Source organism: Pinus tabuliformis, chromosome 4_1, assembly GCF_031772625.1.
Source record: "Pinus tabuliformis cultivar Carrire ecotype Pingquan chromosome 4_1, CPIR1, whole genome shotgun sequence".
Classification (NCBI taxonomy): domain Eukaryota; kingdom Viridiplantae; phylum Streptophyta; class Pinopsida; order Pinales; family Pinaceae; genus Pinus; species Pinus tabuliformis.
Window position 1 is genome coordinate 992,071,526 of NC_142303.1, and position 16,044 is coordinate 992,087,569.

The 16,044-nt window shown below is 38.7% G+C and overlaps 1 protein-coding gene across 4 annotated transcripts in view; it reads right to left on the reverse strand.

Moving 5' to 3' along the window:
• LOC149179480 (RNA helicase family protein) overlaps positions 1-16,044 on the reverse strand; it is a 450,824-nt gene that overhangs the window by 394,901 nt on the left and 39,879 nt on the right. For all 4 annotated transcript variants that reach the window (XR_016258287.1, XM_089420680.1, XM_089420679.1 and 1 more), the window contains exons 2-7: positions 6,460-6,571; positions 6,167-6,360; positions 4,990-5,052; positions 4,832-4,879; positions 4,094-4,247; positions 3,475-3,995 (exon numbers count right to left, since the gene is read on the reverse strand). Coding sequence is in view for 3 of the 4 variants with exons in the window: in XM_089420680.1 (XP_089276806.1) it covers positions 3,475-3,995; positions 4,094-4,247; positions 4,832-4,879; positions 4,990-5,052; positions 6,167-6,360; positions 6,460-6,571 (1,092 nt within the window). In the remaining variant the exon portion in view is untranslated. The remainder of the gene's footprint in view (positions 1-3,474; positions 3,996-4,093; positions 4,248-4,831; positions 4,880-4,989; positions 5,053-6,166; positions 6,361-6,459; positions 6,572-16,044) is intronic.

Below are 16,044 nucleotides of genomic sequence, written 5' to 3' on the forward strand. Positions count from 1 at the left end.
ATATTTTTATTTGATTCCTCTTTCCGAGAGGTGTAGGATTGATCTAAAGATCATCTCATTCTGACATGTACAAATGGAATTATGAATTTATTTCTTTATGGACAAATTGTCAAGGTCGGCCAGCGAACTAATACAGTTTCAGAAGCCCAAAAGACATGTGTCTTCACCCTCAACGTTGCATATGAATAGAAGGAGCATCTACCTCATTTGGACATCACTCATCATCAATCACACATCTCTCTCTCTCCTCATCTGATTAGGTCGTACGGATTTTTAGGCAGCGTCTCTCCTCCACACGTGCAAAGAGTTTACTGTACTTTTCTGTTTTTTGCATTGACCAAGTTGCAGCAAGTTTGACCAGCATTGACTGGGCAGCAGTTAACCTTGTTTGACTGCATTTTTCTTGGGAGAAATTCTGTTTGGGCAGGTCGGATTTCTTGGCACAAATTTTGAGGTTTTCTAGGTTGTTTGACCAGCATTGACCGCAGGGAATTCGACCGCAAATTTGACTCTGTGTTGACCAAGTTTGACAGACTTTTTCTGGATTGTTTTGGGCTAATTCATCCTGTTCTTGGTGGCCGAATTGACTGGATTTGACCAAGCAGATTTGGAGAAGTAATTTTGTTGATTTGACTAGCGTTGACTTTCTGGTTAGGGCATCTTGATGACTGCAATTTGACTGGATAGATTTGACTGTGTTTGGGCAAGTGAACTTTGTATATTGTACTCTCTCTGTCTGTTGAACTTTTGAAGAAAAATAAGAAGACTTGATCAAAGGGTTTCCCGACATTGGGGTTTTTCCCTGGGATCCGCCAAATATTGTGTCCTCTTGTCTTGGCTTGTCTTCTGCTTTTTATTTATGTTCTATCTGCATTTACTGTCATGTTAATGTGATTGCTAATCTGGAAATTGATATTGGGCTAATAAGAAAAATTGAAGTAAATTGCTCTTAAGCATAAAACATAACATTGTTATCTAAAATTAACAAATTTTAATCAAGTTTTCCTCTCAAAAGGTGAGAAGTTTTGGCCCTGGCTGACAAGCCTACATATTGTGTCACTTGTGTTTTATTATGCATATTGGTAATTGTCTTTATGAAAATAACACAATAATAACATAACGAAGAAAAGACTATAAGCTAAGAAGTAAAAGTATATCACAAGCAATTATCAAGCAGCAAAAATCTTTTAACTATTCATGCTCTAAATTTCTCAACAGGATCAAATCTCTTTTCACTTTAAAAGAGGCTTTCATCTCAAGAAATTTGATCCCTCTCAGCACTTAGTAGATCCGGAGTTAATTATAATTAATTATAATTATAAATATAAATATAATTATTAATTTTATGTTTTTTATTTTATTTTTACTAAGTCAAAATGTTAAAGATTACAACATCTCTACCATACTAGGATCAAATGTTTACATAGGAGTTAAGTTTACTTATGAACCTCAAATATAAAGAATTTTTTTAATAAAAAGTGAATTGGGTGAGGGGAAATCTTGGATAAAATATAATATTATAATATTTATTACCACCCCCACCCAAAGTGGCCAGGAGTAGAGGGAAATACTAATTAAAATGTAATATTATTACATTTTACCTAATATTTCCTATCACATCTCAGCCTAAATATTACATTTTACTCAATATTTCCCCTCACACTTGTTAATTTTATAGTTGAGTTTGTTTACATTCAAACTTCAAATATAAAGGAAAATTACAATGTGGACCAATTGAGGGGAAATACTGGGTAAAATGTAATATTATATTATTATATTTTACCCAATATAACCAAGTAAAAAGTGGATGGAGGTAGGCAAAAGAATTACATAAAATGTAATTATTACATTTTTCCTAATACTTCCACCATCCCTTAACATATCCAGACATATGCTCAGGCGCGAACATATCAACAAAAAAGTTTTACCTTTACAATCTACATGGATTCAATGCCATCATTTTCTACAACTAATTATGTATCTAAATATAACATCAAACTAAGATGGATCTATGCTAGTTTAATTTCCTCCAGAAATAGGTTATATTCCAGATGAACACCATGGACTAATACCATGATTCCTAAAACCATGGGTCATTTTTATTTTTTTTATTATTTAATTTGTATAGGGTTACTTTTATTTTGTTATTTTTTATTTTATTTTCATCGAGTTAAAATGTTACATTACATTACGTTACACATTTCTAGCATACTATAGGCATTAGATCTCGACTCAATGAAGGAATTACATATATCCCTCATACTAAAAAGTTTTTTTTTTTAATTTCAACTACTTTATCTCACTATATAAAGTCTGATTTAAAATAAAGGTGAAAATTGAAGTATTTTATTTATGGCCGAAGTAACGTTATTAATTTTTCTAAAGTAACATTACGCAACATATATTAGCCAACACATATATATAGTTTTTAATTTTTTTTAATGTAACATTACGTGACAACATCTCCCTTGCACTGGACTGTAGAGCGCCTCTCTGCACAATTAATAAGAATATTTAAATAAATGTGGGTTCTGTATAACCTTTACTTCATATGCATTAAAGTTTATAATGTGTCCCGCATTAAGGTTTATAATCTGGTGAACTAATATAATAAAAATAATAGATTATGGCCGGCTAACTACTTAATTTATTGCTAACTCCGCTGATTTTAACATTTTCGTGGATGCTGGCAAATTAATTCCGTCCATTGACTTTTTTGTTGTGGCGACTCATCCATAAATTTTTTATTTCAGAATTTTATGCTCACGTTGGATTAGGAGTTTTGCGTTAACATGGATGGTTTCACCAAATGATGAATGCTAGGCAGATCTCCGTGGATCCGAATCCGAATCCGAATCCGTATCCAATCCGGGGATCTGCGGACCCAGCCATTGGGTATGACAGATCCGGTAACATAGATTTCCGCACGTCTAGAGTCTAGACACTTAGACCTATGCAGAAGTACCTGCTTGAGCTACAAACATCAACATGTAACACTTTCTTGAACAATTCATTGATATTTATTAAATATTGTAGATATTGTGAATGATGTTTGACTAATCCCAATCCCCACACAGAATGAAAGTAAGGCAGGTAATGCTCGAAGCCTAATACTATTGAATTCCACAAAGTAATTGATGAGTGAAGTAAAATCGACACACTTCATGTCTGCACTGATTGAAAATAATAAAGATAATTCTGAAAGCCTGGGATTAGAGAACTCAACAAATAAGATGATGAGCAAGGTCAAATCAACAGACTTCATGCAGACATGGTGTTTTTAGATCAACCCGTTATATAAGAAGATACTGACAAAAAATGCTTCACCATATAAAGTAAGTCCTGAATTAACAGATGTCCCAAACTAAAACAAGGTTAATACCAAGTTAAGCAAAAATATCATTGCTATAGGAGAGTAACTTACAAGGATTATGCTTAATTAACTCTTTTACTAAATAAATTGTAGCATAGTACCTGATAGGAAGACTTCCCACCCTTTTTCTGCCTGTCTTGTTTTCTTTCTGAAGCTTGTCCTTGTGCCCAAGCAAAAACCTTCTCCTTTTTTTGCATCTCCATAATACTCCCAGGCAAATTTTCATCTGGCACAACATCTTCGTTAAATAAACCCAGCATTTCTTCTGCCTCTTGCTCCTCTTCTCCTCCTCCACTTGCAATGCTTGCAATAACTGGATCTGCTTGGCAAGAAACAAGTATTTCACCATCTGGCTTGACAAGCTTGTTTTCCATGATGGTCCCGTCAATGAATGCAGTCACCTTATCAATAGTACCAGATTTCAACATACTTCTTCTGGCTTCCGAATTGTGATCTAAGCAATTGGCCATGGAGGACATGTCAGCTATCTCTTCACCTCTTCCACCAGTAGGAATGTTTTCTTCCTTGGAGCATGAACCATCTCCAACTTGTGCTTTATCTAGTTTGGTAGGTCTCATATGTTGTATAGTTGTGCTACTGCTTAGTATATCTTCAGATACTCCTGTTTACAAAAAAATAATAATTCCCAATATACCACAAGAGCTCCAAATGCATGCTAATTTATTCTTACAGATTAAAAAATCATAACAAGGAATTTACCTAAAGAAATCATCTCTTGTTTAAGCTCACGTATCAAGCGGCCTGCCAACGTTTGTTTTTCTTTATCCCCTTCTGCCTTAGCCTCCATGGCTGCTTGTCTAGCCGCCTGGAATTCGGCAACAGCAGATAAAGCACGTGTTGCCGGATCAACAGCCTGTAATCCAGATGAAAACACATATGTTCAACCAGTTCAGAAGCTAATCCCAGCAAAACCAGTGAAATAATGTCCCAGTTAATTAGCTAGATAATAAAATAAACTATACACGCTACTTAATTTGCTTGGATTTCTGGTTCCTAAGTTACAACACAAACTTTTCCTCTTAGATCATGTCTGTTATTAGCCAGAAACAGTAAGAGCACCTCCATATCAGAGAATCTTGGAAAATATGCTTCCTGCCAATGATATATGGATATCCAAGCATTACAGTGGAGAGTTTGCTAAGCATAAATCTCCTTTCATGTTCTTAACAGTAAGCTTTTGAACACTGTTGCATTGTCACAAGTTAAAAAACTGCTTGCTGCAAAATCTAATTCCACTAATCTATGACATCTGAGTAATCAAAATTCTCTTCGGATACAGCAATATATCAATTGGAATGGGGTATCTTTATCAACTCACCTGTCCAGAAGTCTTAACAGACATTTTGAAATTTTGTAATATGCTCAAAGACACACAATCTGGTGTCTTGAATATATAACAAATAAACAAATATAAATTTTGCTTGATTGAGATCATACCGTTCGAATAGTTTTGCGCCGCGATCTCTCACTTGATTCTATCCACATCTACAGGAAACAAACCAGCTATATACTAATTCCATATAAAAATAAAGATAAGTTTTATAAGACAAATGTGTCATTCTTCATATTCCAAATCCTAGAGGTCTTTCTGGTACCTCCCAATCTGAATCATTGCTAGCTTCACCATCACTTGTTCCATGTTCATTTTCAGATTCATCCTGCGTAGAACAAAGAAAAATAACAGAAAAATATGAGTACAAACATTCATTCTCTCTTAAAACAGATAAAAAGTCGATAAAAACGCATCTGCTGAAAGGTTAAAGCATGCATTTGTTCAAGATCAACTTATCTGTTGAATCCCTTTCTATTTGAGACATCCCATTTTGCAGCTAATATCTCCTATCAATCACACTTTATTTTAGAAATGTATTTTGCATTCTAAAAGGCTTATTAATTTAGACTCCATCTGCCAATGAAAAAGCAAAAGAAAACGAAAGAATCCAAACTTTGATGCATTCCCTTAAAAGGGGTGGAAGCTCAATGAAACCAGTGCGTGAAAGGTCAAAAGCATATATGAGACAAGTTTAATTTGTCTGTTAATTTTTTTTCTAATTTAGGCATATCCTTGATTGATAGTCTTACCCTTGTTGACTACACTCTATTTCCAAATTCGTGTAGTTCATCTCTTGTAAAAAAAAATTAATAAAATTTCACAAAAAAACTCCATGTGGTTTCTACCGAAAGATTTTTCTTAAAATTGTTGCTCTTTGCTTAGGACAAATCAACAGCAGCCAAGGAAAGAAAAGGGTTTGTAAATTTGTGATCACTGGCCAAAAGTGTTTTGGTGCCATTAAGCGACACAGTGGTTACCAGGAGATGTTTCACAAAGCCTTAAGTTCTTTAGGAAACATAAACTGGTGAGACCAGTAGCACCACATGCACTAGAAACTAGAAAAAATGGCATCTTATACCAAGGGCTCACCACATTGAGGTGATCTTACAAGTTACAACAGCCAATAATATTGTACATGTCAAGCATTTTGTATAGCAAACAAGTTTAAGAGTATTTCAAAGGGCTATTTAGCTCCACAAGCACCATTCTATGTATCTTATGCTAATTGAAATGTCCTGATTACTATTTCCTTTACATCTCCTCAAGGAGAAGATTTTCTAGGCAACATTTATTCATAGGAAGAATAAACTCACAACATCATTTCTTAAACAAAACAATATTGATAAAAGGTTATACTATGGCCATGAAATAGATGACTTGGAAAACATGTCTAATTCTTCCAAAATTTCTAATCTTCAGAAAGGGAATGATTCCTCTGCCTGTTGGCTCATATAACGTCGAATCCAATCTGCTCCCTCTGCTTGAACCAGTTCCTTCTTCTCATCCTTGACATTTGCTTTTGGCTTAAGTGCAATTTCAGAAACAGGCTCTTCCCTGGACTCTTCAGATTGAACTACATAAGGTACCCAATCTGCACGAGCAGCTGAAATTACATTTACTGATTTTTCTGCACCTGCATCCCAACAATGCATGAAAAATATCCCTAGAGTCAGAAAAAGACATAAATGTATAAAAAGCAGAGAATAAAATATATATATTATAGCTTGTTTACCTTCATGTTCTAGAACTGAGACTCCACTTGAGAACTTCAGGGGGAGCTCATTTCCAGGAATATTTAAGCATAACCAATCTAAGACTGTCTCCAGTGCCATTCCTTCTGAACCCTGCAGGAGAAGATATCTTTCACAAACAAAGAACTGTTGTGTACCCATATAAACAGATTCAATAACAAAGATAGAGTTCTATCATATCTCATAAAAAATTATCAGCACAACTGCAGTTTTTTAAAGTTTATCCCTCCCTTGACAAAGTGGATATATGAGGTTAATGCACATCCTGTCCTACAAGAGTTCCTTTCATCCACAGTAGTAACATCCATCTGAAATCTAAAGCATTAATGCCTCAAAATAAGAGGTTTATAAAGGTGTCTACCAACTTTAATTTGGAGGCTGCTTACACTTCAGATATTAGAACATGCTTCAAATTTCCAATTATTAATATCCAGACAACAGTTTATCTTTGAACAAAGTAAGCTGAAAGCATCTTTTTAAATCAGTAAGCCTATTATCAACCTAAATCTAAAAAATTTAACCATATAGATTCACATTTTCCAAAAGCATTTCTAGGACATATCACCAAGATGTCTCTGATGGATTCCATTATATAGTCCGCAGTTCTCTACAGTTCAGAGGTTTGGGGACATTGTTCGTCAGAATTTGACTAGGCCAAAACTAACAGTGTGCAAACTCTTCTTCATCATTGCTTCATTAGATGCAAACAAACAATCTGCACACCCATCATCCTTGTAGAGCTCGAGCCCGCTCCTACCTCGAAATGTTTTCAACATGAACTCTCCATCATGTTTGAGCTAATTTGAACCAATGACAGGTCAGGACCAACCTGTACTTGGCCCACTGTTCTCTGAGGTCCATTGCTTTGGCTAACCTACCCAAACAAGATTGTGGTTGGTTTGTGGGGATCTCAGGTCTTTTGGAGTCTATGGATATTTTGATAAATCACCTCACTCAATGCACCCAGCCACCTCCTACATACTAGAGAACTTGAACAGGATCATCCCAGACAAGATATACTAGTAATACAATGGGATCATAGGGTGAGTTATGCCCATAGATGACATTTTACGCAGAGCACTTCATGAAGCTAAGGGACAAGCTCATTATCCAACCTCCATACACTCACTATTACTGGATGCATGCTTTCCACATCCCCCCTTGGTCCGTTTAGAGTAGGTTCGCAATGTGCATAGACTTCAAGTGGAGGTAGAACACCAACTCGATCAATTGGACAAGATCTGCCAATTGTGTCATCTTCAGAAGAGTACGATTGAGTAGCATTTCCTCTTTCGTTACCCCATTTATTATGATATATGAAGCAGTTCTACTGTTTGTTCAGTGAGTTATAGACCCTTCCTAGCATCTTCCAAGTTTCCAAACAACACTACTTAGTGTCATACATTATGGCCCAAAGACTCCAATCCTAGATACTCTAGCCAACCTCCATTTGATTGATCACTTCTCTCTAGTGCTCCCTTCACCTAGGGGTACCAAAAAATGCTAGTAATTTGGGCCTTGGTTTTAGATCAGTGCAATATTGGGGAACTATTCCTACTTCCTAGAAACCTCAATACCATCGTCATTCCAAACCTCATTCCAATTGTCAAATGAGACCACCCAAGCATCAGCAGCAGGTAAACTCATCCAAGTAGTAACATAGTGCACAATTCAAATTATCTTCCAGCTCCTCATCTATAGAGCATTCTATCCAAAGTTTCTTCCATTTGGCCTCGAATGATAGGGAAGTGAATGGTAGCAGATCCCCACATGCTTGCATATTATTTGTATTCAAAATGTTGGGTCCATTTCCCCCATATATGATTTCTACAATTAATGCTTGGTTTGTCTAGCTCAGGTGGTTGAGAGGAGATGTTACCCTCCCCTCTAGGTACAAATCCCTCTTGTGACATGTTCATTCTTCATAAGCAAACTTTGATTAGGGTTTTTCATCAACCAATTGTTGATTGGTGCTTGAAATGTATCAGTGATCTCACTCTCACCTATGCACTTGATGGTATGGTGATTGGTTACATGTGTGCGTGTGTGTGTGCACTGTGTATGTGTGTGTATAATGAAGATAATATGGTAAATTTACTGCTGTATAATCTATTGTAATAAAGTTATTTCAGATCTGTTATATGCATGAAAAATGTGCCCTAAGGGTTTTTACCTGTTGTCATTGAAGTACACTTCTTTGTTATATTTTCTCTAGAGCTGCCTAGTGATTTGGACTAAATTGAAGTGAAGTATTTGCTTTTGTTCATTGCTGTAATTATATATTAAGATCAGCACCAAGGCTGAAAGCTCTCATGGAGATCTGGGAAACCTCTAGTGAGAGGTGAATTTCCAAATTTGCAATAAAAGTCATACAAGTTTCAAGGAATTTAGGTTCTAGTATAGATACAGAGACAGCTTTACCGCCCTGTGCAGCAAGGAGGCCAAGGTGGTTTACAATGACATCAAAAGAGGTAGAGGAGCAAGTTGGTGCTCAGACTTCTTTTCAAGTAAGCCATCCTCCTAAGAAATTTCCCAATTATTTTGCACTGATATATTTATGATTGAAGCAAGGCTTTCTAATTCTGAGGTAGCAGGTGAGAAAATATCACAGGATGCCTCCCCGATGGGGGTGCGAACTAGCAGCAAGCAGGTGCTTGGGGGGCATGCCCACCACCCCATCACATCACAGGACAATTAAATGCCACCCCCTCACATGCAAAAGCATGCGACAGTTCATCTAGTTAATTAAGTATATGGCTTGCCCCTTCTACAGCTCATTCTCCATAAGTGCATTTTTGCTGCTGAGATTTTCAGCTGGTGCTCTGCCCACCCCCGCCACAAGTGGGATATCTTAGGCAACTCTGTGCTTACTTGAAATTATTGCTAAAACGTTGGTTGATATCGGGATTGCTAGGGATGGAGTTTGTTTGTTCCTAACCCCGACAGTGTGGAAGCTTGGCATCAAATCTGGTCTGTGATGGTGTATGGTGCCTAGGGGGTTGGAAAACCAGGTTTTGAGTGGGCAAGATCTCTTTCGAACTGTGACAAGAATGCGGAGGGAGCTACTTGATGGCTATGGAGTCACCCCCCCCCCCCCAAAAAAAAACTAAGCAAAATTTCGACAGTGGTTGCAACCAATGTTTTAAATCTCTGACTCCGACTCCGACTCCGACTCCGACTTTGACTCGGTCGGCTCGATTTCAATGATTCGGTCGTTGTAAAAAATACATTAAATAATTTTTTTTATAGTAAAACATTATTTTAAAGATTTTCATTCATGTTTCCAAACACACAACATTAGAATATAGATAGAAGACAGCATATGATCAAAGTAGGCTCATGAATATATCCATTATAGCAAAATGGCACCCAGTGCACTGTCCAATACATACATGATGATGATATAGAGATCAAAACAAAAACACATAACCAAGGAGGCTACAAATGGCGTTATCCTCCAAAATAGATTGCAAGTCGTCAAGGAACTAATTCAAGGGTCCAAGAGTGTTCCTCACTCCAATAAAGTCTCAAAGTGCATGTGTACATCTTCAAAAGGTGCATCCTCCACCATGATGTCATCTAGGAGAGACCCCATGTCACCCTTTTCAAGCATGTGAGTGACATGGCACCCCTAAGGGTGAGCATCGGCATCAAAGGGATGTGCTAGCCCTCCTAAGTCATCTCAATGATAACCATCCTCGTATGTGCTTTGGAAGAAGGCAACATCCACCAAAACAGGGTCAAGGCCAGCCAAGGGGCATCTTCAGTCCATTTGGGCATATCATCAAATAGTCCAATGTCCAAGCTTTTAAGTTTAGTGTTTTAGCATTTGGAGGCTCATCAAGGGGTGTAGCATCACGTGGAATCATCTCAAGGCTCGATGCTCCTCTTTGGAGGGCCAAGGTTGGGGCCACAAAGTTAGGTTTGCTTTAAGAAAGGGGCAAAGAACCTATTGGAAGGTTTTGAAGAAGAATGAAGCTATCCCTTAAGGAATCTTTACTACATATGTCATACCACCTAAACAAACCTCTCAAGATCAAGCGAGATAAACTTATTTAGGGACAAAAAACCATTAAAGTATCATAGTGAAAACTTTGGAGTCCCCCAAAAGAAAAAAAGTACAAACAAATTGTTGTTTTTTAGTTCACGGGGCACTGTCATCCAACCCAACCAAATAGGCTCGAACTCGGCCGAGCCGGCCGAGTTGTCGACCGAACCGGTTCACTGGCCGAGTCAACCCGGTGAGGCCTTGACTCGGACCAACTCGACCGAATCAGTTCCGAGCCGGCCGAATCTTAAAACACTGGTTGCAACCTCACCTTATTAGAGGCGACTTTAGCAGCATCGCACAGCAAAGGAAAAGAATACAAGGGTAACTTCTAAACTTACTATTGTCTTGTTGTTAGCGATGGAGCCTAACTTCTTCTCCTTTGGACCCAAAAGGCACCGCAGCTCCCCTACTCCCTGGTTGTTAAAATTGGCAACTAGAGCCAAACTCCATGTGGGTCATATTATTTATGGCAATATTCATGGAGATATGAATTTATTTGTGTTATGGGACAATTTGTCAAGGTCGGCCAGCAACCAAATAACCCCCTCGTGTGTTCAACGTTTTAGTATAAAAGGAGGTGACTTGATAGACATTTGGACACACACCTCGCTCTTGATTTCTCTCCACTTGTTTTGAGTTTTAGTGGAAGAGAAGTCTAAGAAGAGGAAGCCCTAGACGCAGGAGGAAAGGGATATCTAGCACGATGAAGGAGGCCTAACAGCAGACCCTAACGCAGTCCTATCATGCCCTAATCTATACGCTGTTCTGGAAGGGTTTGAGACAGCCCTTAGACGCAGCAAAAGGGATACCCTAACAGCAGTAAGGAGGCTCCCATTCGCTGCCCTAACCTGCCCTCATACGCTGTCTAAAGGATGCCTAGCCGCAGTCCAAGCAGGGAGATCTAAGGCCTATACACGCTGCCCTAATACGCAGTCCTATTCTGCCCTAGCCGCATGTTCTATCAAGCCCTAGCCGCAGGTCTTCATGCCTTAGCCGCAGGTCTTGTCACCATAGATAGAGACTCTTTCTCTATCCTTAAAGAGGGCTCCTCAATGCAGCAAGGAGGCTTCCATACGCTGTTAAAGGAAGCCTCAAATGAGCCCTAGCTGCTGTCTTCTATACCACAGATACACTGTCATGAGGAGACCTTAATCTGCTGTCATAATATCCACTGCAGTAAGATATATACGCTGGCCTAATGATAGGAACTAACGCTGTCCTTAACACTATGGTCGCAGTCTAGAAGGATGCATATGCTACCTTCTATATGCTACTTGTATTCTGCCCTAAGTCACTGCAATGGAAATCTAGCAGCCATGTCTAAAGACTGTTGTTCAGCCTGGATTATGTATGGTAACAGCTGTCTCTATATTGAGGGAGAAGCTGTATGTTTGAACCTGAACTATAGCCTAGCTGCTCTGCTAGGCTGCAAGCCATAGCAAGCAGCTAAGGCTGGTATATGCAGCATAATAATGATGCAGCACAGTGCACAGCAAGTAGCATCATAATGATGTGATAGGTAGCAGCATGATGAAGGCAACATGGTGCAGTATGTTGCAGCAATGGGACAGCATGGTTATGATGGACATATAGCAACAGCAAAAATGTATTGCAGCAGCAGGATGATGAGGTATTGCAGCAACAAGATGATGAGGTATTGCAGCATGCATTTGGGTGCAGCATAGTGCAATGAAGAGCTCAGTATAGTGCAGCAAGAGGAGATGCAGTACAGTGATGGGTACAGTCATGATTAGTGAAGCGTGATGAGATACAACATAGTGACGATGGGTGCAGCATGGTGCAGCACAGTGAGGAGTAGCATGATGATGAAGGAGCAACACAATGATAGGTGCAACATGGTGACGGAGTCACCTTCGAGAATCAGTTGAAGCAACATGTCTTCAACTGAGTTCAGCTACCTCATGTATCATCTTCTTAGAGATGATCTATGCTCTTACCTAGATAAGTCAAAGTGTTGACTTCTGTTGTATATGTACTATCTCTCTCTCTCTCTCTTTGCTGAACTATTGAAGAACATATAAGAAGAATTGATCAAGGGTTTCCCCACATTGGGGTTTGTCCCTAGCTAGCACCACATCTTGTGTCCTCTTGTCTTGGCTTGTCTTCTGTGATTTATGTTTATGTTCTATCTACAGCGTACTTTAATGCTGATGTGATTGCTAATCTGTAAAATATATTGAGCTAACGCTGAAAATTGAAATAAATTGCTCTAAGCATAGAGCATACCTAAAATTAACACTGGTCTATCTCCCTCTCTTTGTCTTTGTCTGGTCAGACTTCTATCCAACTCCTAGGTTAATTTATTGCATTACCTACCTTTTATTCGGCCCTTTGTCTCTCCCTTATACCTACTCCAAACATCTCCAAAGTAGCATGCCTCGAAAACGTATTCGCAGTCGCCAAGGTAGGGGAGGTCGTGGGCCTCAAAGTAGTGTTGAAATTGTAACTAGGTTCGGTCTTCATAATGTATAGTCATCATTGATGTATTTATGATGATTTTTCAAGCACGTTCTTCATGCTAGAGTCAAAAGAATTTAATTTTTTTGAGTCGAAAGAAAAATTATTTGTATCATGTCCCATTTGGACATTTAAAAGAAAGGGAATTTGAATTTTTTATTGAGTCATAAGCCCACAAGTCGACCAAGTCGGCCCTCCTTGGACAAGTCGACCTAGCCCTCTTGGCACCTATTCGATCCTCCTAGACAGCGGTATATTGGAGATCCATTCAACCCATTTGGAGATCATTCATTCAACACACAAGTATCTTCTGCACCTAGTGAAGAAGGAAAAAGGACAAGTCAAAGGAGAGAGAAGCAAGTCAAACCAAGAAGAAATCAACATCTTTCCCTGAATTTCTGACTTTTAACAGCTCGCACGTGTGAAGGACAAATTTCTGTGATTAGGCAGATTTTCTTCGAGGGTGATTGCAGGTTGATTTTCGTTCCTAGTTGCAAGACCAAGTTTTCTCTAAGTTTGACGAGATTAGAGTAGATTTTACCAGTGTTGACTTTGACTTTTGGAGGTGACTTGGAGGAGGGTTTGACTTGGTATCTTGGTGGCAGTTTAGCATTGGTTCTTGGCTTGGATATCTCTCATTTTGATCTGATTTTATAAGGAAAGGATTGTTGGGTTTTTCCCATTGTGGGTTTTCCCAGGGTAAAATTGTGTCTTGTCTCTTGTGCATTATGATCTCTAGTTTTGAATGGTTGAACAGAAATGTAATTGCTTGATGAAGAATAAGTAAAGACTAAAAGACCAATAATTTCACAAGTAATTACCAAGAAAGAGAAATTGAGTGCTTGCCTCTTTTACACTCGGTTTCTCAACAGGCGGAATCTATTCCCAGGTTGAGGCAAAGGAAGCTGCTTCTACATATAATATGGCCACCCCCTCTGAAATCCGCCACCTTGAATCCTTAACTGCTATGGACTGTCAAGATTTTTCTAATTCGGACATCGTTGAGGAGGTTTCCCAATGGGTTCCCAACCCTAGTCACACTAGGGGAAGACGGAAACAATACCTCAACTCTAATACCTTGCATTGGCAGCTCAAAGCTCGTTTGGGCAAAGTTTTGAAAGAAAATTAGGAGGAGAAATACAACATTTTTGCTACCCTAGAAGATATCAAGCATGCCTTGAGATATCACCAATCGTGTTTGGAGTGCCTGGACACCAGAATTGTGTTGAGAAATATAGGGCATCGCAATTAGGTGATTTCTCTTCTTTCAATAATTGCTTTTCTTTTTATTTCTTAGATTAGGATCTTCTTTTACTTATGTTATTATAATGTTCTTCTTCATCAAAAAGCTACCAATGCATAAACCATAAAGAGACAAGAGACACAGAATGTAGGCAATCAGCCAGGGCCAAAACCTCTCCCACTTGAGAGGAAAACCCAAACGAATTCTTCTTCTTATAGAGACTTCAATCGACGAATACCAATCCCAACACCCTTGACCTATTTGCTACTCCAAGACCAAGACACAAAGATTCCTTGATGAGATCCTTCTTGCTTGAGTCAACAATAGTCAAGCCTTTGCTTCTTCCTCCTTCTCGGCTACCCTTCAAAATTCGGCTTCCTTTTTCTCTGCTTCAAACCTGCAACCTTTTCAGCCCTAATTCATAAACCCTAACTGCAACACTTTTGAAAGTGTCACTTTCTATATAGTGCCATCGACTCCTTTGCTTAGGATAGAGACTTCTTCTAGCTTGAATTGGCTTCTCTTTTGACTTGTCATTCTTCCAATTCGATTACCTAAATGACTGAAATTCCTCGGCCCTTTTCTTGCGGTAGACAGTACTGCAATCTCACACGCGTGGAGTGATATCAACCCTAAAAACAGACCCAAACAACTTCGCTCTTCCTTCCTTCTTCTCGTTGGCTATGAGACTCCTTTCTTAGTGATTCTCGCACTTCCTATTTCAGACTTCTTCTTGACCGAAATTCTGTCTCTGAAATGAGGCCGAGTTGTCCTATTTATAGTGGTTTGCCCATCAAATAAGTCGATTTGAACTGTGGGTAAGCCGACATGTCCTTTGGTGTAATTCCATTACTCCATCTTGAAGCCAACTTGAAGGAGATGCTTTAGCTTGGCCTTCGAGGGCCTTTTTATTCTTTTAATGACTCGTACAAATATGTAACATGCCCAAAACGGGTCCATCATACATGACATTGACTCAATTTGACTTTATTACCAATCTTAAGGGCTCACAATGGGAGCCATAACTAAAACAAAATTCCTTGCTCATGAAACCCATGAGACAAGCATTGCAAACATAATTTTATCTGAGCTCGGTCACGGCAGCCCAGGGCCTCAGCCCTAAGTGGGGTGGGGTTGCATTCTTCTTTACTTCAATTACATAAAATCACAATTACACGTGTTATTATGAAGGCTGAACCTAGTTATGTTGAGAAATTTAGGGCATCAAGATTAGGTGATTTTTCTGTTAATGATAACTGCCTGTGAAGGCTTTTTACTTCAATAGATTAGGATCTTCTCTTTAGTTATATTATTATAATGTTCTTCTTCATCAAACAGCTACCAAAGCATAAACAATAAAGAGACAAGAGACACAAAATGTAGGCTATCAGCCAGGGCAAAAACCTCTCCCACTTGAGAGGAAAACCCAAACGAATTCTTCTTCTTGTAGAGGCTTCAATTGACAAATACCAAGACCCAGACCCTTGACCTATTTGCCTCTACAAGACCAAGTCACAAACTTTCCTTGATGAGATTCTTCTTGAACCAAACTTATTGCTCTTGCCTCCTTTGGTCAACGCAAGTTAAACTGTTTGCACCTCTGAAATTTTGGTCTCTTTCCATAGATCTGCAGTCCGTACTTCTGCAGTTTCACACGTGTGAGGAGTGAGAACGAACTTGGAGATGCCTTCCTTCCTTCGCTATTCTTGAGGACTCTTCTAGGTGAATTCGGCTAGTAGTGGAGCTGATGAGGAGACCCTTTTGGTGACTTTTTCTTGGACTAATATACTACTG